The sequence below is a fragment of the Nelusetta ayraudi genome, unplaced genomic scaffold (assembly GCF_046127955.1).
Source record: "Nelusetta ayraudi isolate G7.1 ecotype Tasmania unplaced genomic scaffold, CSIRO-AGI_Nayr_v1 ptg000042l, whole genome shotgun sequence".
Taxonomy (NCBI): domain Eukaryota; kingdom Metazoa; phylum Chordata; class Actinopteri; order Tetraodontiformes; family Monacanthidae; genus Nelusetta; species Nelusetta ayraudi.
The window spans coordinates 18,665,978-18,693,019 of NW_027466092.1; the positions used below are offsets into that span (position 1 = coordinate 18,665,978).

The 27,042-nt window shown below is 44.6% G+C and overlaps 4 protein-coding genes across 4 annotated transcripts; all 4 read right to left on the reverse strand.

Moving 5' to 3' along the window:
- Positions 1–8: 8 nt before the first annotated feature.
- LOC142894074 (C-type natriuretic peptide 2-like) lies at positions 9–3,375 on the reverse strand. Its single transcript, XM_076035205.1, has 3 exons — positions 3,091–3,375; positions 1,675–1,776; positions 9–759 (listed from the first exon to the last, which is right to left on the reverse strand). Exons 2-3 carry the CDS (start codon positions 1,774–1,776, stop codon positions 448–450), a joined length of 414 nt encoding a protein of 137 aa, XP_075891320.1. The 5' UTR covers positions 3,091–3,375; the 3' UTR covers positions 9–447.
- Positions 3,376–5,342: 1,967 nt separating this feature from the next.
- trappc1 (trafficking protein particle complex subunit 1) lies at positions 5,343–6,463 on the reverse strand. The gene is made up of 5 exons (XM_076035206.1): positions 6,330–6,463; positions 6,098–6,196; positions 5,938–6,008; positions 5,642–5,780; positions 5,343–5,555 (listed from the first exon to the last, which is right to left on the reverse strand). Exons 2-5 carry the CDS (start codon positions 6,194–6,196, stop codon positions 5,427–5,429), a joined length of 438 nt encoding a protein of 145 aa, XP_075891321.1. The 5' UTR covers positions 6,330–6,463; the 3' UTR covers positions 5,343–5,426.
- Positions 6,464–8,019: 1,556 nt separating this feature from the next.
- eno3 (enolase 3, (beta, muscle)) lies at positions 8,020–13,052 on the reverse strand. Its single transcript, XM_076035239.1, has 14 exons — positions 12,917–13,052; positions 11,744–11,833; positions 11,555–11,650; positions 11,401–11,459; positions 11,204–11,273; positions 10,980–11,113; positions 10,708–10,824; positions 10,451–10,556; positions 10,116–10,313; positions 9,847–9,923; positions 9,636–9,760; positions 9,422–9,530; positions 9,248–9,306; positions 8,020–8,281 (listed from the first exon to the last, which is right to left on the reverse strand). Exons 2-14 carry the CDS (start codon positions 11,826–11,828, stop codon positions 8,212–8,214), a joined length of 1,305 nt encoding a protein of 434 aa, XP_075891354.1. The 5' UTR covers positions 11,829–11,833; positions 12,917–13,052; the 3' UTR covers positions 8,020–8,211.
- Positions 13,053–18,278: 5,226 nt separating this feature from the next.
- On the reverse strand, positions 18,279–24,690 carry slc25a11 (solute carrier family 25 member 11). Its single transcript, XM_076035211.1, has 9 exons — positions 24,492–24,690; positions 21,896–22,048; positions 20,766–20,883; positions 20,603–20,691; positions 20,416–20,506; positions 20,196–20,286; positions 19,135–19,234; positions 18,990–19,041; positions 18,279–18,762 (listed from the first exon to the last, which is right to left on the reverse strand). The coding sequence occupies exons 1-9, from the start codon at positions 24,554–24,556 to the stop codon at positions 18,607–18,609; spliced, it is 915 nt and encodes a 304-aa protein (XP_075891326.1). The 5' UTR covers positions 24,557–24,690; the 3' UTR covers positions 18,279–18,606.
- Between the last annotated feature and the right edge of the window lie 2,352 nt (positions 24,691–27,042).

The following is a 27,042-nucleotide window of genomic DNA, read 5'->3' on the forward strand; positions in this document are numbered from 1 at the left end:
AAAAGAACTTCTTCTGCTATTAGCCCAACCTAGAATTATTCACATAATCAGTGTTAAAAATAAATGGATCGATATGAACAAGATAGAATTTCTTGACTTTATTGCTTTGTGCAGTAAGACTGCATTGCCAGACAGACAGACAGACAGACAGACAGACACACACACACACACACACACACACACACACACACACACACACACACACACACATGTTAAACACATGGTGGTCAAACAACTGCTGCTGGCTGTAATGGAGCCAGGGGTCAAAGGTCAGTAGTAAGGTGCCTTCCCATCTACAGGTGAACATTTCTGTGAAGTTAGTCCCTTGTTAGTATCATTCCAGCATGGAGTCTGACTCTTGCAGGTCAGGGGTCATGCAGAGTTAACTTTGTGTCACCAGCTGTGACATCACCACAAAGGTCATAAGTTGTGATGGCTGCTGAAGCCCTAACAACCTAGCCCACTGATGGAGCCAATGCGATCCATCTTCATCCCGAAACATCCTCTCCCCCCAACCATGGAGGTTCTGCCCCGTCTTCTTATCTTGGACTGTCGCTTTAGGAAGTCAAGGAAAAACTGTGGGACCGCCCCCTTCTTGCCAGGCAACTCCCTTGTTGCGCTGCGACCTGCCGCTGGACCCCGTATGAGTGACGAGGAGGAGGAATGGTGGGGTCTAGCTGAGCCCTCTGCGGCCTCATCCGTTGTGGCTGGAGCCAAGATGAGGGAGGACAGGTGTGAGCCAAAGAGAGAGTCTAAGACCTTGAGGGAGAGAAAGTTCCATATGATAACCAAATTCCTTGTTTGTCCGAAAGTCAACCCAAATCCAGGAGTCCGCTTCATTTTAGCTCACATACTGTGTGCTCAACTGCACTCTTTTGTGATGAAAAAAAAAAAAGTTGGCATTGCCACTTTAAAATTTACCTTCCATGCATTAACTCAGGGGTGCCAAACTCAAATACACAATGGGTCCAAAATGTAAAACTTGGACAAAGTCGCCGGCCAACATTGATATTTACTGAAAAACAGTGAATCTTTTTATATGGACCCAAACAAGTTTTGCTTCAATCTGAATATGGAACTAGCAAAGCTTAATACCATACAAAAAAATTTATCTAAATTACAAGTTAAAAAGACTCATCAAAATAAATAACATGTAAATAAAAATCATATGTCTCTTTTTTATTTGCAGCCTTCCGATTTAAATTTCAATAGTAACACTTTTCCACAGGCTAATAATGAATTTAAATATAAAATAAAAACAATAAACCAATGAAGTAATAATATCCTTCAATGAACTGATTGAGGCGCCAAAATACCAACAGAGCATTCTGGTATTTGTAGTATTAGCAGTCCATGTGCTGTATAATGATGGCGGGCCAGCTCTAGTGGTGATGTTGTATTGCGGATCAAATATAATTATGCTGCGGGACAAATTTGACCCACGGGCCAGAGTTTGACACCTATTCATTAAATGAATAAATAAAAGGAAGTTACACACTCTGGTAAAAGGGGTTAACAGTGTAGTTTCTGAGGTTTAGCTATGGAGATAGTGGAGTTCAGAAAAAGGCGAACAACAAAAGGAAGAAGGGAGAGATATAGGCACAGTTACATTCAAGAAGGAGTTGGAATATCATGAAGATGGTGGTGATTGTGAAGATGATGATCTCCACAGACCTTTAAGTCGTCTTGTGTCACTGAAGGTCTCATCTCCACGGCACAGGCTAGCCAGAAGATGAGAAGGAGAACCCAGGATGAAGTGCACAACAAGCCAGCCATCTATATTTTAGAAAAAGAAATAAACAGACAATACATCAAGAAAAGAGCCACACAGCAGTGCAGATTAGCCCCGTCGCTCTACAACAAGGAGGTTCCAGGTATGGTCCGAGAGCCTGAGTCTGTGTGGATTCTCTCTGGGTACTTCGCCTTCTTTCCCGCTGTCCAAAAAATATGCATTTGGGCAAATCGGTTTCTCTACAATGGCTGCGGGTGCAAGTACAGGTGCAGATGTATGTTTGTTTCCATATGACCCTGTGATGAACTGGCACACAGGGTGAAATCCCAGCGTCGTCACACACAAGACAAACAGAATTCGCTCCAGTTACCTGCATGATCCAGAATGCAAGCAGAGCATCAATAGAAAGGGGATGGATGATGTCAAAAGTCTGTTCCTGGACTGCCTCAATTGAGCTAACCATACTATCTGCTGATAGCCCAGAGTTAGCCGCATAGAGTTAGCAGCATAAAGTTAGCACTGTTAGTGATAACCTCAGGGTGATCAAACATCCTGTTTTTGCACCCTGTCCCGAAAGTCCTGCTTTTTTCTTTAATAAAGTGATGAAGTAATAGAAAAAAGAAATTCTACCCATATGACACCTACGTTAAATATACAGAAATCCTGAGTAGATTTCGAGTATTCTTTGAGGATCTCATTGTCGGGCCAAGTGGCCTGGTTTCAGTAATCAAATGCTGGTCGCCACATATCAGTGTTTCTCAACTGGTGGGTCATGACCCAAAAGTGGGTCGCAGAGCTGTTTTGATTGGGTTGCGGCTTTGTTTTAAAGCAATCTTAAAATATATATATTAATAGAGAAAACATTGGCCATTTATTCTGCGGGACACACGATTCAATTCAATAATTTGAATAATTTATTTAATACATGTTAGAAAGTGGGCTAGTGTTTTTGTTTTTGTGGAATAAATTTGGGTCGCAACTTCATGATAAGAAAAAGAATGTGGGTCCTGAGACTCCAGTAGTTGAGCACCACTGCCCTAGATAGCTAAACCAACTTTAACAGGTGACCTCTTACATGGCACATTCAAGAAAACATATACTGTACATACCAATGACTCCCAATGAGCTTTTTCATATTTTTTTTCTTCAAAATTTAATTAGTGTCTTGAGGTAGGTTTTGCTCTATCGTACAATCTAAAACTTTCCCAAAAAACGTAAGTCCATCAAAAATCAACATTCATTATGATATTATTAAGTTTTGTAGCGACTGAATTTTTTTGAAGTTGAAGTATCAGCATGAAAAGTGTATATTAGATTTCAGCGTTAAACATGAAGAATATAATATAACTTTAACTTACTGAGATAATATTCCAAACAGGATCAGAAAAAAAGAGAAAAATCCCAACAAATTCGAGTAAGGTTTTGCTGGTTGTCACAAAAGTGTTTTTTTCTTGGAAGGAAAAAACTTCAAATCATCGTCATGTTCTTCTGCATCTTTCCTGTCTCACTGTCAGGACGCGTCTACAAACACCATGTACAACACGCCTCATATACTTTCACCACTGTGATGTCACACATTCCTCCTGTGTTACCCCCAACAACAGGTTCCTGACGGACACATGCACAGACATCCATGAAAAAAAAGGAGCTAATTGATTAAAAAAAAAAAACATGATTAAGGGGACAATGTTCTCATGACTGTCTGTCACCTGGAGTCCTGGAGGGGTTATATAGTCCTGTGAAGCCCAGAGTATTCTAAAGAAATCCCTAGGGATTTTCAAAGATGCCTCCAGCAAGTTCCCCTTGTTTGAATTTTAAAGTACAGTATAACCTCAATGGGATCCTGAAGATGTCTGCATTGTTGCTCTCCTGGGACTCTGGTCTATCAGGGTCCTTTAGAAACAGAAGTCTTGACTTCTTTTTTTAAAAGAATGTCATTTATCAATATTCCGTTTAACTATAAACTTCAGCTTCACTATTGATAAAACAAGGAAGATGTCCTGATAGACCTGGGACTCTGGTCTATCAGGGTCCTTTAGAAACAGAAGTCAAGGGAAGGCCCTTAAGGTCAATTTCAGGGTATCTTGCAGTGTCCCAGGGTCCTCGAGTAGCTGAGAAGTTCTTGATGAGGTTAAGAATGTAACAAGGAGGGTTTTGAAGGGTATAATGGCATTTTCAGGTAATAGTTAAGTTATAAATATGTGTAAATAGTCCACACAACAGTATTCCAAATAGGAGGTCCTAGAAGACGTCGAGGAGGCTCCATGATGGTGGTAAGGTGGTGAGGCTTCTGGAGGTGCAGGGATACTTAATCGTACCTCTGGACCCCACAGAGCTCCTCACTTAATTAGAATGGGTGAAATAAAGTTCCTAAACCCTAGTTGGTTCCTTACTGCTCCAACTGCCGTCACTGTGTAAACAATGTTTCAGTGAGATTCAGTTTAAGAACATGAATTCATGTTCGTTATTATGTTTTCATGAGTTTGAGATCTGAATTCTGTTTTGTCTGTCTTGCCCCCCTTATCCTACTTTGGATTTCTTTCTTGGTCACATGACCCTTGTCACCTTTGACCTTGGTCGGCCAACCCCCTCGTAAAGTGTCACCACGGTGATTGTGTCTTCTACGAAAACTATTTCCTGTGTTGGAGGGCGTGGCTATAGAGCATCCAAAGGATAGGTGTGTGTGTGAGTGTTTAATGACCCCCCGCTGTCTTTGTCCAAGCCAGACAAGCTCCACCTCTATTCATTCTCTGACGTCATCTACAACGCACATAAAGTCTCTCACACACAGTAGATCATCAATCACCTCATTAGAGAAAAAGAAGTGGGAGATTTCACACACACACACACACACACATATACCTTGAGATCCCTGAATGTGTGTCTTGTGATGCACGCTAAATTCTTTCAACCCACAGTAGAACACGTCCTCATGATACAGGACACTCAGGGGACTTCAGATGTTCCGCTGGGTCTGAAGTGATGCTGAGAAGCAGCATGTATTGTCTAGACAGTCATAGGCTGTCGCAGGCCTCAGTGCTATGGCTACTTTAGGCCCCAGAACCAATCAAGAAGCAGCGCTATGAAACGGCAGCTGTCGAAACTAATCAAACAGATTTTGTTGTGGGGGATGGGGGGGATACTTTCAACAGCGCTGAAATCCACTTTTGTTGCTAAGGAGTGATGAGTGTGCGCATGAGTCTGATGACAGAAAGTAATGCTTCAATAAGTTTCAGGTGGTTCAAAAGCAGCAGAGAAAAGAGGCTGAAGAAGACTATCAGGAAAGATCCATGAACACTCTGGGCTAGCATCACACGGCTAGTGGCTGTAGCCTGGCAACCGACTGGCTGTGCGACAACTGTTTCACCCAATTGGCATTGACGTCACAGTGTCGACTGTGTGTGGACATGAATGATGGAGTCCAGTGCAGCGTGAGAGCTCTTCCTCTGTTGCAGCTTCACATGCTCGCCTCCCATCAGAGAGCTCATTTATTTCCCGTGACACCTTCAGTCTTAAAATGTACCATCGACTACGCCACATACAACCTGTTTGTCTGTTACTAATACTGATCTCATGAGACACTCTAATGGAGCCAGTCAGACAACAGATATCAGTCAGGAAACATTTAATTTAAAACAAAGACAAATCCACAATTAATACAAACTGTGTGTGTGTGTGTGTGTGTGTGTGTGTGTTAGGCAGCCCTTGGGCTGTAGTACGGCAATGCTTTGATGAAAGCGTCCAGTCGGCTGCTGAACAGCTCGCTGTCCAGGCTGTGGGATGAGACACACGCTGGGTTCTTCACAATGTACTCCACATACAGCTGGAAGACACAAGAAGTCTGGTGAGCTGACTGAAAAAGGGCTTCCCAACATAACATGTTTTAGGCACAGACTGCATGCGTCTCACATTGCTGTAGATCTGCTGCAGCGTCTCTCTGGCGTTGGACACAGAGAGGTCAGTGTTCATGACAAACCTCAACCCACTGGGAGTCTCGTAGTAATGGAGGCGGTACTTGCTTGTCTGAAAGGACAGGAAGCCGTCCTTCCTGCGGTAAGACAGGCTGCTAAGGATAACAGACACAGATTCACACATACTCCCTGCTCCTTATGTCTGCACACTTATGCACAAATTGTGGGCATGCATTTTAAAAGGGCAAGTAGCTTTAGCTGCTGTCACTACAAAGCTAGACAGGTAGCGGATACACGTCCAGCGGAGACATCTTGCTGACGAATGAACGTATGGAGAAAAGCATTCCGTACATCAGCTTGAACTCCTACACAAAGAGAGACAGAAAATAGTGTGTGTTAGCTGTTTACTCGGTTGGCATTACTGTTCTTTCCGACTGATGCGCGGCTTCTTCACCTCATCCTTGGAGATCCCAGCCTGCTTCTTCCGGTTCCATTCATTGTAGTACAAACAGTTTCCATTACGGTCAAAAATATACAGGTTGTGGACCGTCATCTGAAACCCAGTTAAAGACGGTTAGAACGCGAAGCGGGCTCAACTGAACTGTAGAACATGTATTCCATAAACTGAAGAAAGTGATTTCACAGAAGAAGAAAAAAAACCCACTCAAAATTAAAGTATATTTTACCTTGGTTAAGTCGTGTACAATTCCCTACGTAAAATTAAAAAAAAATTACAGGAGTCGATGTTACTGTTTACGTCCACTTCCTGTTTCCTGCAGCGCTCAGGACCCAGCGACAAAGGTGTCCGCACTTGTGCCAGTACAAAATACAACAGGCCCCAACCCTCTTTCTCTACCTCGACAGTGCCTGCGTTCCAAATTGAGCCTCACCTTAGAGTCTCTACGCTCCCTTCTTTCTTAGCTATTATAGGAGCTATTTTTAAATTTTTAATTTCTGAAATTGAGAAGGTTCATTTTGAAATGCTATATCATAATCTCCTGAAATTTAATCACCTGCAATCCAGCAGAGATAAACTGAAGACACTGTCTCTTTTTAAATCTGGTCCCCAATCTGTGCTTATGGAGTTTTATATTATATTATTATATTATGCCCCCGTGACCCTGAGGTATGGAAGATGAATGAATGAATTATATTATCCATTCATCCATTTTCAACTCCATTTTTCTTCTTGGGTTCAGAGTCACGGGGGTCTACTGGAGCCTATCCCAGCAGTCATAGGGCGCAGGCAGGGTGACACCCTGGACAAGTCGCCAGTTCAGCACAGGGCCACATTGAGACACAAACAACCATTCGCACTCATATACACACCTATGGACAATTTAGAGTTTCCAATTCACCTGACATACATGTTTTTGGACTCTGGGAGGAAGCCGGAGAACCCGAAAAGAACCCACACAGACACAGGGAGAACATGCAAACTTCATATAGAAAGGTCCCAGGCCGTCTCTATATTAAATTGAATTATATTATATTATATTATATTATATACACATGCTTGATTTTGGACTTATGAACTTCATGCTGTGACAGCCATTTCATATCTACCTGTCCTAGAGAAAAAGATCTGTTATCAGAGTCTAGTTCTCTTTTGCAGGTTAACTATTGCAGATAGACGTATCAATAGGAGACAACTTGATGTTGACACTTATTTCAAGTTCAAATTGCTGTCAACAAAACAGAATCTTTAAATCTTTTGGTCTTTGCTTAAATTTGAATTAATGTGCTTCTTGTGCTTTTACTATTCCTTGCTTTACTACTTTACCGCTTTGTTGTTTAATTGTGGTATTTATTTGTTATTTATTGTTGTATTTGTGTACGATTATGCCTTTTTATTTGAATTAACTGTACAGCACTTTGTCTGAGGTCATGTTAAACGTACTCCATGAATAAACTTTGATTTGACTTTTTTCTTTTTTTTAAAAGAATGTCATTTATCAATATTCCGTTTAACTATAAACTTCAGCTTCACCATTGATAAAACAAGGAAGATGATTAATTGGTTGTTGCAAAGAAATTTAACAGTAAAAGGGAAGGGGTTACTGGTGAAGGCAAGTTTTGATTATGCAGCAAATTGCTTATTTGTCAGTAAGGAAGGAAGTGGCACAACTGAGAAATTATCGTTTGACCTTTGGAAGAATTAGAGTTATGTAAATTACAAAAACTTTTATTCTACATATATATACGATTGTCATCATGGTGGGAGACCCATCTTGCTTGCAAACTCCACAGATAAAACTTAATGTAGAGTTCCACTGACTAACTCCCCACATCGAGTGGGCGACCACAGTGAGGTTGTTTTGTCATCCTTCACCTGGTTCTCATGAAGGTAGTTAGGAAGAGTCGGCCAGTCAAAGACACAGTGGTTTAATTTCAGCCTTTATTCTGTTTTATGTAGAAAACCTTCATAGATTGAGTTACAGTTACAAAGGCCGCGCCAACGCTACAATGACATCTGACCTCAGACAACCTGCAAGAGAAAAGAGGCCTTAGTAGTCGTTGGTGGTCAGTCGATTGTCAGGGCAACGGATGGGAAGTCAGGATGGGCATTTAGTTGATCTTTGGATGGCGGTAGTCTTTTCCAGCAAACTTGGCCTTGTCTCCAAGCTCTTCCTCGATCCTGTGAGTCAGACATTAAAAGTTCAGTGCTTCTATTAGGGGTGGTGGGCCAACAGGGCCTTTGCTGGCCTCAACAAACTCAAAAGCACATTTCATTTTTTTTTTAAATTTTGTAAACATGTAAATGAAATTATTTTCCATAGACGGTTTTCTTCATGTCATATTATATCCGCTTGGTTACGCTACGTCCAGTGTTATATATTACAAGCCAATGATATTTCAGTTAACTTGTGTTTCAGGTTTTGCGACATCCGCCTCAGGCCAGCAGAATCCACATGGCAGGCCCCTGTCCACTGCCAGGCAGAAGGTCTTACGCCGAACTTGATATGTACGTGTCCCGCGAATGGTTTAGAAAAACGAGAGAGCCTTAAAAATATCTAAACTAAACATGGAGATCTGTTAGTTCGCCGCCAAGAGCTGCAAATTCTGATCATCTGTAATTTTATAATGTAAATAACATGGAGCATTGGCGCCAGCAAATTTAATTGTTTTGCCATTGCATAGTGTAAAAAAAACAAATGCAAGTAACAGGTTTAGTTTTATTTTAAATTAATAGTTTGTTTCATTATCATCTTATATTATATTATATTAAAGTCTTACATAAGACAGCAACAGTGCGCAGTTTATTGGACAAACTTGTTTAAGCTCACACAGTGGACATTTGGTGGACTTATTAAAATGTTTCTGCTCTTATTTGTGAATGCAGGCACTTTAATTTTAAATTCTCCAGAAATTAAACTTTGCTCGACTGGCCTATATTAAAGGTGATGTAATGTGCAAGTCTGATTTGTGTATTCCTGAGCCGTGGTGTTGTAATGATGATATTTTGAGATGTATTAATTTAGCTTGGACTTACAACATTCCTAAGTGCTACAGAAAAATACCGCGCTTGTGCATCTACTATGGAAACTCACCAACCGTGCTTCTATTATATAGGGAGACTGTAGAAACATCAGGCAGTTCTTACCTCATCAGCTGGTTGTACTTTGACAAACGCTCTGACCTGCAGGGAGCGCCAGTTTTAATCTGAGGGACAAGGAGGAGAGGGACGCTCAGACCAAAACAAGAGTAAGTCATCAAAACATTTCCTTTCTTTTCTTTCATTTTTTTTTTTGCTTTTGTTCTTGTGGTCTGTCTGTACCTGTCCGGTGCAGAGTCCAACCACCAGGTCAGAGATGAAGGTGTCTTCAGTCTCTCCTGAGCGATGGCTGACCATCACGCCCCAACCACTGCTCTGAGCCAGTTTACACCTGGGAGACACGTCACGAGACAGAAGAGGAGACAAGAGAAAATAATCACAATGGATGCTTCCAGTAACAAATGTAACAAATAACAGCAACATCGAGGCGCCTTACGCCTGGATGGACTCGGTAACGGAGCCAATCTGGTTGACTTTGAGCAGCAGACAGTTGCAGGCCTTCTTGTCAACAGCCTGCTGGATCCTCTTAGGATTAGTCACGGTCAGGTCGTCTCCTACAATCTGACCGGGCGGAAATCATAGATAAGTTCTCATCTTGCTCAGTCTGATGTCGTAGGTGACTAGCTAAGAAAAAAGCTCTGTCTCACCTGGATGTCTGTAGAGGCGGTGAACTTGGACCATTGTTCCCAGTCATCCTGATCAAATGGATCTTCAATGGACTGGACTAGAAACAGACAGGTGGGGGGTCAGATTGGTTCCACAAGGTCACTGCAGTTCATGACTAAATTGTTGATGTGAATTCATAAGATCTCATTGTCCTGATGGAGGTCCTCATCTTTCCTCAAATCTCTGGTCTTGTTCAACGCTTATTCTGTTTCACTGTTTAGCGTTGGTAGTGAGGGATAGGTATAGTTACCAGGGTAGCCCTTGATAAAGCTGCGGTACAGGTCTCCCAGCTTCTCGCCACTGATGTGTCTGGCTGGGTCATCAGGGGATTTGAAGTCCAGGTCGTACTTCCCGCTGCGGAAGAACTCAGACGCGGCCACGTCCATACCGATGATGATTTTGTCGGGGTAACCAGCCTTCTCAATGGCCGTTTTCAGCAGCTCCAGAGCTGCAGGTCGACATTTTAAACAAATCAGCCAACAGCAGGTGCCCTTTAACCATTACACTCTGACATCTCATCTGAGTTTGATGTAAAAATCACACACAGAGGTCCCATGGCAAAAGACACAAAGGCAGACGCCTCACCCTCGTTGTTCTCCAGGATGTTGGGGGCAAAGCCTCCCTCATCTCCCACATTGGTGGCGTCCTTTCCGTACTTGGCCTTGATAACATTCTTCAGGTTGTGGTACACCTGAACACAATATATATATATATATATTTGTGTGTGTATGTATGTATGTATGTATGTATGTATGTATGTATGTATGTATGTATGTATGTAGATATATATACACACACACACACACACACACACATATACGTAGCCACTAACGACGCTGTACCTCAGCTCCGATTCTCATGGCTTCATGGAAGTTGGAGGCACCAACTGGGAGGATCATGAACTCCTGCATGGCCAGTTTGTTTCCAGCATGGCTGCCTCCATTGATGACGTTGAAGGCCTTGACAGAAGAAGAGTGTGAGAAACAACACTTGCACACGGTTTATTCAATGGACATCAGCTGCTGGTAGCCAATTTACAAAGTTACAAACAGTTACGTGGCTACAAGATTTCCTGCCCCTGTGTTGTCCTCAGAAACAAGTCCTTCTCACTTACAGGAACAGGAAGGATGACATCTTTGTGTCCCGCCAGATCGGCAATGTGGCGGTAGAGAGGAACACCCTTCTCTGCTGCTCCAGCCTTACATACAGCCAGAGACACACCCAGGATGGCGTTGGCACCAAACTTAGCTATTGACAGATGGACGGACAGACAGTCGGGTTAGACAGATAGGCAAGAGGTAGACTGATGAAGAAATAAAGAGACCAACTGAATCTTACATTTGTTCTCGGTGCCGTCCAACTCCAACATAAATTTGTCGATCTTCTCCTGATCAACAACGCTAAAGCCCTAGACGGACCGACAGACAGACAGGTGGACAGACACAATCAGATTAGCTGATCAACTAATTGGAATTTGCCGTCTGCCTTTGTTATGAACATAGTGTTGTTTGACCTTGCTGGCGGTGCCATCATACCTTAGCAATCAGCGGAGGGGCAATGTCTTTATTGACATGGTCCACAGCCTTGATTGTTCCTGCAGGAACACAGAAGCATAGAGGCCTTTGTTTAAAGAGAGCAGTTTGGCCCTTGGTGATTCCAGCTCTGAGAAATGTCCAGTTTGTCCTGTACCTTTGCCCAGGTAGCGGCTCTTGTCTCCGTCACGGAGTTCAAGAGCTTCATGGACGCCTGTGGACGCTCCACTGGGGACTGCTGCTCTGAAGAGACCTGAGACACAAGAAGGATGACTCTTTGAGTGTGTGTGTGTGTGTGTGTGTGTGTGTGTGCAGTGCGCGCGCATTTGCGTGTTCTATGCCTCACCCTTAGCAGTCCACAGGTCCACCTCCACTGTGGGGTTTCCTCTGGAGTCCAGGATCTCCCGGGCGTGAATCTTGGTGATAGACATCCTGACTGATGGAGACACACACACACACACAAACACACACACTGGTCACATACTGCCCATCATCAAATTCTATAAATATAAAAAACTGAAAAAAATACAATAAAATGAATTTGGGTTCAGTGCTCAAACTGTGCGTGTGTGTATGGGTGTGTGTGTGTGTGTGTGTGTGTGTGTTTGTGTATGGGCGTGTGTGTGCGTGTGTGTGTATGACCTGCAGTGCGAACTCTATGTAACAACATAATGCCTGCTCTGTGACAGGAAGCAACTGTGTGCTGGACGACACCCACGCACACACGCCCCACTACCAGCCAATCAGAGTGTATTAGTTTGTGACAAGCAGTTCCTGCAACCAATAGGAGGAGGGAGAGACCATTGTGTTCCTGTGATGGGGCGAATGAGGGGCAGGCTTTATCATTTCCAATGACCTTTCAGCAGAGGCAAGACTGATAGGATTACAACACACACACCGGGTGACATTTGCGGTGTGATATGAGCCGTCTTCACTGAACTCTAACATTTAACCCGTCGACAGGAACAACTCTGGTTATCTTCTTTAAACAATTCAACCAAGCTCCCTAAGGGGGGCGGAGAGTGAGAGCTGCCACTCTTCACAGAGGACACAGACTCTGCAAGCTAACCGGGGCTAACAGCTCAACCTTTGACATTTGCTCTTCGTTTGACTTTGTAGCTAATGCTAACACTGGTGTAGATCGTAGGCACTGTGCTGCAATACCACCATTTAGACACATTCGCTTCGTGGTGGCCTTTATATGCGAACCTGAATGAAGAATTAGAAGGCTTAATTTAACGCTCCTTCTTGACAACCAACGCAGCTCTATCGCCACTTCAAATAATGGTAGCAGCGCTAACGCCGCAGGTGGCTGCATAACATGACAGCCGCTGTCTGTCCATCTGAACTTTGTCCTCTTTTGCCTGTTTGTCCCGTTCCGTGTCTTACTGACCTTCCGTCAACTGAAGATTGTAACTTTTTTTTTTAATTAATTAATTAATTAATTAATTAATAAAAAATAAAAAAAAACAGATATTAACTCACCACCAGGAAGCAGTGTACAGGTGCTGCAACGTACCTGAGTGCTGTCGTCACAGAGGGGAGGGAGGGAGGCGTCTTCGTCTGTCCGACTGACGTTCAGAGTGCCAGTCTGTCAGGGTGCCGGCTTTTTATAGTCGCTCCGGGCTCAGCCCAGGAAGGTTCGGGGTGGGAGGGTGGAGGGGAGGGGAGGGTGGAGGGGGATGGAGAGGTTGGTGGTGTTAGTGGGGAGGGAGAAGGGGGGGTGTTAGGGACCGTCTGCAACAGACAGGACTGAGAACGAAACGTCCACCGGACACTGTGCAACTAACACCGTGGTGTGTCACTTGTGTACTCTAGCAGTTGCACCACCTGAACTGATAGTGTACACTCTTCATAAACCAACAACATGAGGGTTGTAAAGGGTGCAGGGGAAAGCAAGTAATAAGGGTGCATTTTAAAATGAGGCACTTGGATTTGCTTGTCAGGCGGTCCCTAGATCACTTGGAAAAGGTCAAAGTTCATCTAAAGGGGAAATGTGAGACTTTACCCTTTACACTCACCTTTAGGTGTACCCCCGTCCTCTCTCTCTCTGTCTCTCTGTCTCTCTCTCTCTCTCTCACACACACACACACACACACACCCTGTCCAGTGTCCATGCAGCTTTTACGGTATCCAAATATATCTGCACATGACCGGCCCAGAGTCTCTTCAACATATTTGAGACACACACATGCTCTATTGTATAGTAAGTGTGCATGAATGTGTCTGATTTCTTGACTGTCCAAAAAGATGGACGGACAATTTCAAAAAAGCAGGCCAACGCTAAAGTACCAGACACATGCATTCTATCACTGGGCCAGCAGGAGCCGCCAAATTTGATTCCAGAAAAATGACAAATGACAAAACCTCTCGCCTCATAATCGCCCCTTTAACCATTAATAACCCATCAAGTAAAACATGTTTTACTTGAACGGTTGAAAAAACTTAAATACTGTTGTTATTATTGTTATTATTACACTGTTCCAAATAAGTACTTGTAAAACCTTTTCGAACCCTTGTTTTAAAGAGTCTTACTCCACTGTTGCCAAATTAAGTAGTAATTCCTTTCAATTTGTTTGTACCTGAATGATTTTACTATTCAGCTGATTTTCCCATTTCGAATGGCCGTTGTCACCTAATTGTTTCGAGCAACAATATGGCTGGAGTGTATGACTGTGTACTCCCCTAAAGACAGTTGCAGTCGTCTCTATGAGCTAGGTGCAGCGGTGATGTGAATGTGTACAGACATCGACATCCACTCTCTTTCTGTAAGCAAATCTGACACACACAGGCACAGGTGACAAAGGTTGGAGTGATCTTTATTTGCAGTGGTACCAGTGACAGTGACACTGGAACTGTAACAGCGAGACACAATGGAACAATGATGAATTGAAAAACAAGTGGAAGGTCAAACAATAGATGATCCTAATTGGACAACTGGGTCTCAGAGATGGGGGCAGCAGTACCGGCAGCTATCTTACTCGCTGCAGACGTGAAGACCCGGCAGCCATTTTAGCTCAGAAACCAGTATCTTTGAGGTACTTAATCAGGTTGTAGAGTGGAACAGCAGCCAGTTTTGCGTCTGTTGCAATTACCTTTGCAACGATTATGCCTGCGGAAAGAGAGATGGACAAAGACGGTGAGCCACACAACAGCTGGTCAAATGTACCCCCAGCCCACCCTCTTCACTGTCTTACTTTTACTGGAAAATCCGAAAACAAGGAAATAAGGCTCCGGTGTTCCCATGGCCTTCAGTGTCATACATAGGTTCTCAGGGTCTTTAAGCTTGTCTGATGCAAATAGGAACTTAGTACCCATCAGTCTTGGACCAGCTTCGCAAAATTCCGAATGGTCATTTATTAGGATTTTGATGTCTTCTTCCTGCAAGTGAGAGAGAGAGACAGGAAGTCATCATGTGAACGACTGCAATCCAACATAGCTTTCAGCTTCCACAGTTGGCGCCTACAACAAAACTGTAATAACTATACAGTGAAATATTGGTGTAATTGACTTGAGTGTCAAGGTTGACTGAATGATTAGTTGAGTGACAGTTGAGTGGGTTTGGGAGTTTCTTGCGATTTTAAAGAAGATGCGACTGAAAAAGAAGACATGTTCTCAGACAAAGAATGAGGAAAACAAGTTGACACACACAGACGCACTCATTTGAACTGAGGACACAGAAAGAAAAAAACATTTCCTGAAACCCTCCAGCCAATCACATTAAGATCTCTGGTTTGCTACAAAATATGTGTGTGTCTGTGTGTGTGTGTGTGTGGAGGGAGGAGGGAGGTGGGGGGGGGGGCTGAGAGAAAAAAGAAGAAGTGATCGTCTTCACTTCCTGTATCCGTCACTATTTTCAAAACCAGTCCTTATTAGGTACTTCAGCTAACTCCTGCCACATCAACTACTGTGAATTGCGGCTGCAGAGTGCACCAAATGAAAGGCAAACCCAAATGCACATATAGACTTGAGAGAGCACCATTAAAAGAGGTGCCACCAAGGAGCTACGATCTCAACCAGAAGGCGATTCAACAGACACGATGTACAGTTTGTTGGACAAAGTGAGGACAGACACTCGGCGTGTCGAGAGAGGACAAATTTTATCTTCCCCCGACCCAAAGCATCTGAAAACACCCGCAACTCTGGCCACCCGTGCTGACAGAGCAAGAACCTGCTGAGCAACAAAGTGAGCACGCCCCAAAGTGAAGAACAGTTTAAAGAAGGAGAAACTCTAAACACAGAGCGCTACTTGCTTCACATTATCGACTCCCACTTTGATGATTTTTACATGTCAAAGGCTTTATAACTGTGTGTGTGTGTTTGCACGTCTGTGTGCGTGTGCGTGTGTGTGTGTGCGTGCGTGTGTGCGTGTGTGTGTGTGTGTGTGTGTGTGAGTGGATTTACCTTCATGTTTAAATTCTGATCACCTTGCGTCCAGGGATTAATTGGAACAGTTCCCCAGATGCAAGCAGACGCGAATATGGCTGGATATTGACTAGTAAGGCGAGCTGTATAGTCGTTCCAGGACATTCTGACTAATGACCACAAAAACACACACAATATAATAAACAGAATGTGCTAAATGATCAACTGAAAGAAAAGTGAATCCCAGCCTGTGTGTGATCTTACCTCAGCAGGGACGGTCTCAGTGTTGAGCGAAGGTTGAATTGTGGAAGGCAAATGTGAAAAAGAAGGAAGACCGGTTGGCTTTTATGCTGGTGACACACCCCGCCTGCAGGCTCTTTTTCTCTGGCTCTCTCTCTCACCTGGGAAGTAGAAACCAGGAAGTGCACACAGCTCCCTAGCAGTTACAGTCTCTCTCTCTCTCTCTCTCCCTCTCTCTCTCCCTTCTCTCTCTCTCTCTCTCTCTCAAACGCACTCACTCACTCTCACACACACGCTCACTCACACACACACAGAGTCTCAAACTTAACAGTGTTTATCTCCACTAACCACTTCCTCCTGACATGGTTAGCTTCATATTGACTCAAGGCCGCCGCCGCTGCTGCTCCTGCTGCTAGAGTGCATGTGAATGCATGTGTAGTCAGTCAGTAGTTCAGTGACAGTAGACGCTCACAGCAGAGGTTGTAGCAGTTGCAGTTCAGTAGCCTGTGAGACATGAAGATGTTCTTGAATCTCTCTCTTCCACACACACACACACACACACACACACACACACACACACACACACACACACACACACACACACACACACACACACAAGTCTAGGCCTGTGTATGCACCAGAATGGAGGGCAGGAATGAGGGGCATGTTGTGACTTGGCCACTTGTGGCGCACACAGGTTGAGTAGTGTGCACGACCAGTGAAATCCGTGTGTTGGATTCACCGTATTGGTTGCACTGTCCTCACTTCCTGTTTTCAGCCGGAAGATAAGGATCAACCAATCACAACCTGAGAACAATAGCCACCCTCAACTGCTCAGTTTTCTGTTAAGTTCTTCCATGTCAAGTTTAGTTGATCCCCCCCTTGTCACTTCAATCTACTCTGAAGGGGATCATGTATGCCACGCTTCCCATTAGCCACAGAGTGGTCCAAAGTGGCGGCCCAGTCCGTCGGCTGCAGTTCAGGATTAACTTCCATCTGATCTCGCAGGTTTGTTGTACATTAGTGTAATGACAATAAAACTGCTTTACCTTTACAAACAACAAGTGACAGACACCATAATCTAGCAGCCACACAGAATGCACAAATGCCATCCGTGTTAAATCTAATGAAAGACTGCCTAGATTCACCAAACTGCATTAAGCCTGTCTGTGTGGCGATTTGATGCAACTGTGACCTCTGACCTTCAGTCAGGCCTTGTAAAGAAATTCAAGCGATGTGCTTGTGAGGGGGAGAAAAGGTGTGGTGATGCTGCCCAGCGAGTTTGAACAAGCTCCTGACTGCAGTATGCGTACCCTAAGGGAAACTTGCACGTACACGCACACACAAATATTGCTCTCTCTGTCAGAAATCACACTCAGAGGAGTTCCATTAATTTTGTATCCTTTTTCACGGCCTAATTCAAAGCTGTATGGCCGCAGAGGTTCTGCAACAGAAGTTTGAAACTCTAAGTGTCATGGGTAAAGTAGAGGTGAATTCCATCTACTCAAGGAGTCATAGCTTTTGGTTGTTGCCTGTGTGCGTTTCTTCAGTTGTAGCTCACTGTGTGAGGTCAACGTGATTGCTAGCAGAGCGTCAAGGAAAGAAAATGCATTGAAGTTGAAGTCGTCTTTGAGTCAGAACAAAACAGTCGAGCGAAAACGGAAAAGGAAGACGTGCATTTGTGACAGATTCCTTATATGGCGATGCGGCGTGCACGGCAGCGATAGAAGTCTTTCTCGGCTCTGAAGTATGGTAATGCATTTGTGTTTGAGGTTAACTGTTTCTTCTCGACATAACACACCCACTTCCTGTTGTAACCCTCCACTTCCTGTTAAAGGACCAGACAGCTTCTCCACCTCGTGTGTTGCAAATTTCAACTGTGAATTCTCAGCAAAAAACTCTGTCACCTGACAGGAAGTGTGCGTCTATAAACCTCAGAATGTTCACAGGGTGTTTGCTTGAAAAAAATGAAAGCTGGACATGTGTCAAACAATACAGGAGTAATACATACTTTTTACCTGATCAAATCTATGGCGAGGGAATTGATGATTGTAAGATTCTGCCCTCTGCTGGCCAAGCAAATGTCTTGGTTGCTGCAGGAAGCTACTCTGTCTCGTGCACAGAGCCATTCGTCTTCAATCACGACAACTGACTTTAGTCTCAAAATGGAAACTTAAGAAAAAAATAAAATCTCCTTCCTGTCATTTTTTTCCTCTTCTTGTGGTGGCTCTTTCGTAGGGCTGCTCAGCTCTAAAAATTCACACGCATGAAACAGATTGAGATGAATAAATGGTTTATTGATCAGAACGATCAGTACTCAATAAGACTTAGTATTATCAGAAGTCAATTATGGACAACATCAGCAAACGATGTCTACAACATATTACAGTTTTCCTTAGAAAAAAAACTGTGTGTGTGTGTGTGTGTGTGTGTGTGTGCTCACGCACGTAATACTGTCTCCTGATTGTGTGTGGTTCTACAAGTCAGTCAGTGTATTGAACTCATCAGTCCACCACCCGTCACAGGTTGAACTGAGCAACGACATGTGAATGTATCGCTGTGTGTGTGTGTGTGTGTGTGTGTGTGTGTGTGTGCACGAGCGCGTCAACGCTCCAGGACGTGGGTCTTGTACAGACGGTTCATCTGCTCCAGGAAGATGAAGGTGAGCACGGTGTGCGGCCCCAGCCGAGCGTAGTATGGAGTGAAGCCTTTCCACAGAGAGAAAAAGCCTTCTGTGCGCACCACTCGCAGCAGCACCTCCTGGGTGACGAGACACAGCAGCAAACACATCACAATGACACCGCCACCTGGTGACCACTGCAGACCGTGCACTCAACCGTGAAGCTGTGCACTGGCAGGAAACTGAACGCTTCCACGTCAAATCAAAGCCTTGTTTGGAGAGAATTCGAGGATCGTCCAAAGCTGGACTGAGGGAAGGGAAGCAGCAGAGCGAGGCAGCACGTGTGAGAGGAGGCTGCTTGACTCACCAGGCCGTTCTTATACTCGGGCTTCCCGTCAATCATCCTCATGTTCTGAATCCTGAGAGATGCGAGACACAAAAATAGTTTAGAGTTGTGGTCGCGCGCCGCCGCTGCCGTCGCTGCCAATCGTGGGCGCTCGGCAGCGCCTCACCTGGTCTTGACGATGTCGACGGGCATGGACGCCGCTGTGGTCACCAAACCGCTGATCATACTGGCGCAGAAGTGGCAAAGGATGTCGTCGCCAAAATAGCCTGAAACAGCGAGTGCACGCGTTACTACTGTGGATCCTCAACCTGTGTGTGTGCACGTGCGTGCGTCTGTTCTGGTCAGACTGCCTCTGCTGTGAGGCAGGACTCTGGTACGAGGGAGGACAGTCTGTGCCTGACTCCTCCACATCCCCTCTGCCCGCTGTGTCAGCATACGTGTGTGTGTGTGTGTGTGTCGGTGCGCGTGTGCTATGTTGTGTCATGAGATGAGAGAGAGATCAGATAAGACTGTGACATGATCGATAACCAACCTTAACCTATGTTTATCTGATAAAACCTAGGCCTAGTCTAGACCCAGTCCCTAGAAAGGTGACCGTACACAAATTTATTATTGAAAATTAAGCCTTTGCTGCTTTTTCGCAGCATATATATGCAGCGAAATGGAGCCCGCTGCCTTTCGGCACCCTTGTTAACAAATGGCGTCGCTCACGTCAAACTTGAAGTGGCGCGCACCTCGCCGTCTGGTCTATTCTGTGCATGAGCCGCGATCGACCCGCGTCAAGCTGGACAGGAACTCACTCAAAGAACCACGAGGGAATCCCGTCAATTTTCAAAGTAAAATACCACGATTAACAAATGCGATCATGGCTTGAGAATACCTCAAGGTTTGATCTGTATCTGGACAGTATAAGTATGTAATCATTTTAGAATGTTCCAATTACAATAAAAATAGAATATTTCCACAAAAAGGAATTATTATTGTCCTTTCTAATTTTTAATTTGCGATTAATCGCGAGTTGACTTAGGACACTATGCGATTAATCGCGGTTAAAGGTTGTAATCAACTGACAGCCCTGATATATACATGTCTAGTGTCAGTTTGCCCAGCCCTGGGTTAGGTTGTGCAATAGAATTGAAAATGATTGGGAAAAAGTTCAAACAAAATGAAGTAAAAGTCCTATTACAACTGGAATAAATTGGTGTTTCATGCACGAGTGGATCGCACCTGAGTCAAGCAGCGCCTGTTTGGACTGAGAGTACGACGCCAGCTGAGCTGCGTTCACTACCACCGCTCGAGCCATGGTGGGAATACATCCCTGCAAGGAAGCAGAGGGGTGAGTTACTTTTTCTTTTTCTACTCTATCAACATCTTTTTAGGACATTTTAGAGCGCGAGAGTGTTTTGAGAGCAGGAAAATGTGCGTGCATGCGTGTGTAGGTGTTTACCCTCCACAGTGTTGTGACTCCTTCCTCTCTGGTGATGCGCGTCAAAGCGTTAAACACGTTACTGTAGCCCCTCCGCTGATCGACTGGGAGGCTGCAGACACAGAGTCTTCATGAGAAAAAAAAACAAAAACAAAACACGCCCACCTGCACCAATCCACCCAACCGACCGTCTGTGCGGCCACCTCACCGTCCGTCCGCCGTCATCCGGATGAGCGCGACCTCCGCCGGCGTCCCCACGAAGGCTCCGGTGGCCCCGGCCGTCATACCGATCAGCGCCTGCAGAGGGAGAAGTGAGCACGGTGAGCCGGGACAGCGGGCCGAAGTGGCGGGTGCAAGGGCGAGGCGGCGACCTTCATGAGGAAGCTGGGCGGCCGGCCGTCGCTGCTCGTCATCTTCTCAAACAGGATGGTGTAGATGCCCAGCCGAGTGGTGGTGTAGGTGGCCTGGCGCAGCAGCCCCGCCGACAGCCTGACAAACACACGGCAGTGCGTGCGCAAAAAGGCAGCGTGTAAATAATAGGGATGCAACGGTTCAGTTTTAGGCATGCATGATGGTTTCTGGGCCACAGTTTTGATATCAAAATATAAAATTACTCTGACGAGCAAAGGCAATTTTGTATTGTAGAAATAATTAAAAGGACTAATATAAATAAACCACAAACTCTTTTTATTTATTTATTTTTTAAAAAGTGCATTATTAGATCAAGTTAAACAAACAAACAAAACAACCACCAATTAAACTGAAGTTCACGACTATCCAATAGAAATAAAGACCATTTTAACCCACTCTAAGTTAATATTAGAAAATGGGCTCAGCAATCTCATGTTGTTACTTAGGTAAATGCATATATTGCGTAACCCGCGTGCACCCTGAAGCTGACGTTACAAAAGCGCAGAGCGGCGCCGCAACAGCAACAGCAACAAACAGGGAGACGAAAGATTAGCGAGTTCTAGGACCATTTCTCAGGCTGCTATATTCTACTGGGCTTTCCAAGGAGAGACGCTTGGGTTAATGTGGCAAATGCGTTATGTTATATTGTATTCTGTTGGTTGTCGTTCCATGCACTTGGCACTAGGAAGTGACATCAGTCCATTAAGGCTGTTTGCAGCCACCTTTCTGACGGGATAAAAAGCCGTGTTCAAGGACACGTTGCTCTATTTCATGGCAGTGGGTTGCAGGTCGAGGCAGGTTGCCATCATTGACGCGGCTGTGCAGGGACGGGCTGGAACGAGTCAAATTATTGATAACCCGCAAAAAGCCGCGCACCACTAGTCTCTGTTGCGGAGTGGATCTACTTACACAACAAGCGCGGCTGTACAAAGATTTGTGACTGGCCGAAACGTAGCGAAATTACCCTTGTTTGCTGTTGTGCGTTGAACCAAACGTTTCGGTAAAATGTTCCAGTAAAACAGCCAATACTGTTGCATCCCATCCCAAGTGAATAACAAGCGTGCAATGAGGACGGAGAGGCGGGCCCTACCCGGTGTAGATGCCTCCCACACCCTCGTTCTTCAGGATGGAGATGAGGGCGTGGAAGCTAGTTTTATACTCCCGGGCCTTGGAGCCCTGACCACTCAGCTGCATGCGGTTCTTCACCAGGTCCAGCGGCTGTACAAAGACGGTGGCGCCCATCCTGGAGGGGGTCACAGCACAAAGGGGACAGACAGGAGGAGGTCACCAAGGCTTGTTGTCATTCTGATTCTGATTCTGGTCCAGGCTCCAACATTTCAACTCCACACAACATATTTACACATGCATTACGCCCCCCCGATGTTCAGAGTTCAGGATGTTGATTGCAATTGGGATCGAGCCGTTTTTGAAGCAGGTTGTTTTGTGGTTCACGCTGCCGCCTCACAGCATGAAGGTTGTGGGTTTGATTCCTGTGTGGAGTTTGCACGTTCTCCATGTGTCTGTGTGGGTTCTCTACGGGTTCTCCAGCTTCCTCTCACAGTCCAAAAAGGACTGTAAGGTGAACTGGAAATTGACCGTAGGTGTGTGAGAGCGAATGGTTGTTTGGCCCTGCGGTGCACTGGCCACTTGTCCAGGGGGTCACCCTGCCGTCGCCCTAGGACAGCTGGGAGAGGCTCCAGCAGACCCTCGTGACCCTGAGTGCAGGATCAAGCCGGTCTTGAAAATGGATGGATGGATGCTTTTGGAGGTAATTGTCCTGTAGCGCCTCCCAGAGAGCAGTAAGTGGAAGGCAGGGTGAGTGACCCGAGGTGACCTTGCGGGCTGTGCGCCGTGTCTGTTAGCAGTGAAGTGATTGGAGGGATGAAGGAGGTGAGCCAGTCATCTTAAGGCGCTCTGCTAACGATGGCTTGGAGCTTCTTCCTGCAGAGTGTGTGGAGACTGCCCAACCAGACCGCTCTCCATGAGGTAAGGACACTTTGGACGCTTGCTGCGTAGAAGCGGAGCAGCAGATGGAACCTCACTCTGAACTTCTTGAGCGGTCATAGATGGAGCAGTCTTAGCTCAGCCTTTCTGTAGATTTATTTTATTTCAAATTTGAGGTGATTGCTGATGTGGGTTCCTATTCAACACACGTACAGTTCATTGGGACCATCTGCTGAACCTCTTGTCAATAATCAGTACCGCTGACGACCTTTTCGCTCACAGTCCAAAGGTACACGCAAAGACACACCCACAGCAGTACTGCTGTGGGTGTCGGGTTGTGTCAGAGACTCCAAACGTTTCCAGGCACTTCAAGGAGCTTTGGAGCAGCTGACAAACTGAGCAGGGTCGTGACATTTAAAGGCCATTCCTGACCGAACAGTCACTTCTCACACGACACACACACACACACGGATATAGATATATACAGTAGCTGTATATTTGGGCCATGGCAGTGTTTGAAAAAAAAAAAAAAAAAAAAAGGTGGGGGGTGGGGTGGGGTGGGGGGTGGGGGGTGGTCATAAAATAAAGTCATAAAATAGCAGTATTTGAGCAATTTTTTTTGTGTTTTAAGAGTCATTTCAATAAAGAGCTAAACAGTGTGGGGCACTGTAACGCTTTTGTTAATTTTCAATTGACATTAAAGCACATTTTCTACACATTTTGTCTCCTATGAGGGTGGGTCACCAAAACACTCCATCCATTTTGCTCCTACTCTGGCCCCTCTGTCAAATTTTAGAACCCACTGTTGCCCTACCAGTCAGAAGATTTCCCCACTCCTGTATTAGACCCACAATGCCTCAGTGACCACTGGGCTACAGCAGATGAAGAAACTTTCTTCACACAGCAGGTCCGTTGTTAACCTTGTCTGAGGCTAAAAGAGAAAACAAAGGCAATCTCGCATCGTGTTTGTGTTGTCTAAAACTATCAGAAAGTTATTTCAACACTGCATCACGCTAGAGAATATCATGATTTTGATCAAAATCGAATTGCTGCCTAATCTTTACCCTGTGGTCCCCACGCCTCTCTGAGTTGAGCTGAGCTGACGTCACACGAGTGAGACCGCCCCGTGTGAGCCTGAGTTGTGAAGGGGGTTGGCAGTTCGTTCCCGTCACATTTAAACAAAATGGTAATGCTCCAAAACACGTTAATTCCCATGAGCAAGAGGGACTCCAGAGAGCTGGTCATGCTCACAGCTGATCTGCAGCCATTGGTTCTCAGACCGACTCACGTGTTTCCGCAACACAAGACTCGGTTATAAACACTGACTGACAGTAAGCCTTGTGGCTTAGCTGCCACATTTCTTTTAATCAACATTTCCGTGTTTGTTTGTTTGTTTGTTTGTTTTTTGTTAAAGCTCAGAACACACCACCCTTCATATAACGCCCCAATGGCGTAGGAGAGGTCAGGAGAGGAGCACCGATAGACGAGGGAGCAACCTTTTCCATCACACCACACTGTGACTGACAGACCGCCTGTCATTTGAGGATACTGTTGCTAGCGGCTAACGGAGAATTCATATTAAATGTTTGCCACGTCCGAATCCGCATCAATAATACGCCAGCTAGAAAATCCATATGTGGAGAAACAGCAGAGTGATGCTACCACAGTTCGCCAGCGACTCCAATAACAGTTAATGACCGCTGCTATTAGCGCGTTAGCATGCGAGCTAGCGCATCACATACCCGGCTAGTCCTCCAAAAAGGAACTTTATGGCCTTCGGGGATGTCTTCGCCTTTGCCTCAGTCATGTTTCCCCGTTGAGACAGATTCCCACTGCCTGAGTGCCCCTGAGCCGGATGGTATACCTTCTCGAACCGGTAGCGCAGCAGCAAGCGACCGGGGCAAGGTGACTCTGTGCGTCGGGCACATCCGTCGACGTGAAGCCAACCGACCAATCAGAGGCTGAGGACGGGGGAAGGTGCGTGAACATGTCCCATGTCAAGCCAGTCAATCATGCCACAATTTTTACACACACACACACACACACACACGGTGTGTGTTGTGTGTGTTTGTGTGTGTGTGTGTGTGTGTGTGTATATATATATATATATATATACATATGTATATATATATATATATATATATATATATATATATATATATATATATATATATATATATATATATATATATATATATATATATATACATATATATATATATATATATGTGTGTGTGTGTGTGCAGAATTTAAATATAAAACGTATTTGGGTTATTTTACACTTTTATTGTTTCCTACATAATTCCATGTGTGCTCATGTGTCGTTTTGGTGCTTTCAGAGAGAAACTGCAATGTCAATAGTCATGAGAATGAAAGAATATACAGTACTTGTATATACATATATCGAGAGAGAGAGAGAGAGAGAGAGAGAGAGAGAGAGAGAGAGAGAGAGAGACCTGTCTTTTTCAGCTATTTGTCTTGTCTGCTATTCTGTCTTTAGAGATAACAATCCCCCAAATGTCTGACCTCCTTATGTTATATACTGATTGACACACGTTCCATGTAGGAACATCATTTGTGTTTTGCATTCTTAAATCAAACCTGTTCTGTCTGTCTGTCTGTCCGTCCATCCCTCCGCCTGTCTCTTTCTGTGCATCTGTCTGTAAGGAGGCCTACTCCATAGCCCGGCAATTCAACCTGGTGCCACCTGTGTGTGAGCAGGCTGAGTACCACTACTTTCAGAGGGACAAAGTGGAACTTCACCTGCCCGAACTCTACCACAAGATAGGTACCACATGCTAACAGCTAGCAGCTAACACATAGGCGTAAACTCTGGCCTGCTGGCCAAATTTGGCCTGCATTGTCATTAAATTTGGCCCATGAGGTAATAATAAATCATGACTAAAGTTGGTTCTCCACTATTATACAGCAGATGTAGCACTAATACTATAAATCCCAGAATGCTCTGCTGGGGTATTTTGGCACCTCAATCAGGACAGGATGTTCATTGAAGGATATTATTATGACTTAATTGGTTTATTGTTGTTACTTATTTATCGTACAGTATTAAGCTTTGCTTGTTCCATATTGAGTGTTGAAGCAAAACATATTTGGGTCCACATAAAAAGGTTCACTGTTTTATCTGGAGGAAGATTTTTTTTCAGTAAATATCTATGTTGGCCTGTGACTTTGCTTTGTCCAAGTTTTACATTTTGGCCCACTATGTATTTGAGTTTGACACCCCTGAGCTAACAGGTCCAGGCGGTTTGTGAACGGCTGGCACTGTTTGCAGCCGTGTCTCTGTGTTGGGTTGGATATGGACACAGAGGACAGGCCATCAGAAGGAGCTCTTCATGCACTTGATAATTCTCCACAATGCCTGTCTTCCTCAGGGGTTGGTGCCATGACCTGGTCACCATTAGCCTGTGGCATGCTAACAGGAAAATACAATGAGGGAGTCCCAGAGAGCTCCAGGGCTGCTATGAAGGTACACACAGACACACAAACACACACCACACACACATACGATTAACACAGATAAAATATGTTTGTATTTGCACGCACGCACGTGTGTGTGTGTGTGTGTGTGTGTGTCTATATATATATATATATATATATATATATATATATATATACATATGTGTGTGTGTGTGTGCAGAATTTAAATATAAAACGTATTTGGGTTATTTTACACTTTTATTGTTTCCTACATAATTCCATGTGTGCTCATGTGTCGTTTTGGTGCTTTCAGAGAGAAACTGCAATGTCAATAGTCATGAGAATGAAAGAATATACAGTACTTGTATATACATATATCGAGAGAGAGAGAGAGAGAGAGAGAGAGAGAGAGAGAGAGAGAGAGAGAGAGAGAGAGACCTGTCTTTTTCAGCTATTTGTCTTGTCTGCTATTTTGTCTTTAGAGATAACAATCCCCCAAATGTCTGACCTCCTTATGTTATATACTGATTGACACACGTTCCATGTAGGAACATCAACACAATCACACGTGTTGTCTTGTGTTGATGAGTCCACTATGGCTCCACACGTCTCCACTAACTGAAAACTATCTGCAGGTCTCCTCACAATTGTGTTTCTTACAAGGAGCTGACATCATGTTGTGTCTGTGTGGCAGCTGTCTCTGTTCTCTTTGCTGGATGAAACAGAAAGTGATCCTCCTGGGGGACGAGGCCTGGAGAAGAGGTGGATTTAAGGCACCTGGATTAAATGTGACTAGTCAAATTGAAAATCATGAATTCTTTTAAACACCCTTTAAAAACAAGACCTGATGACTGC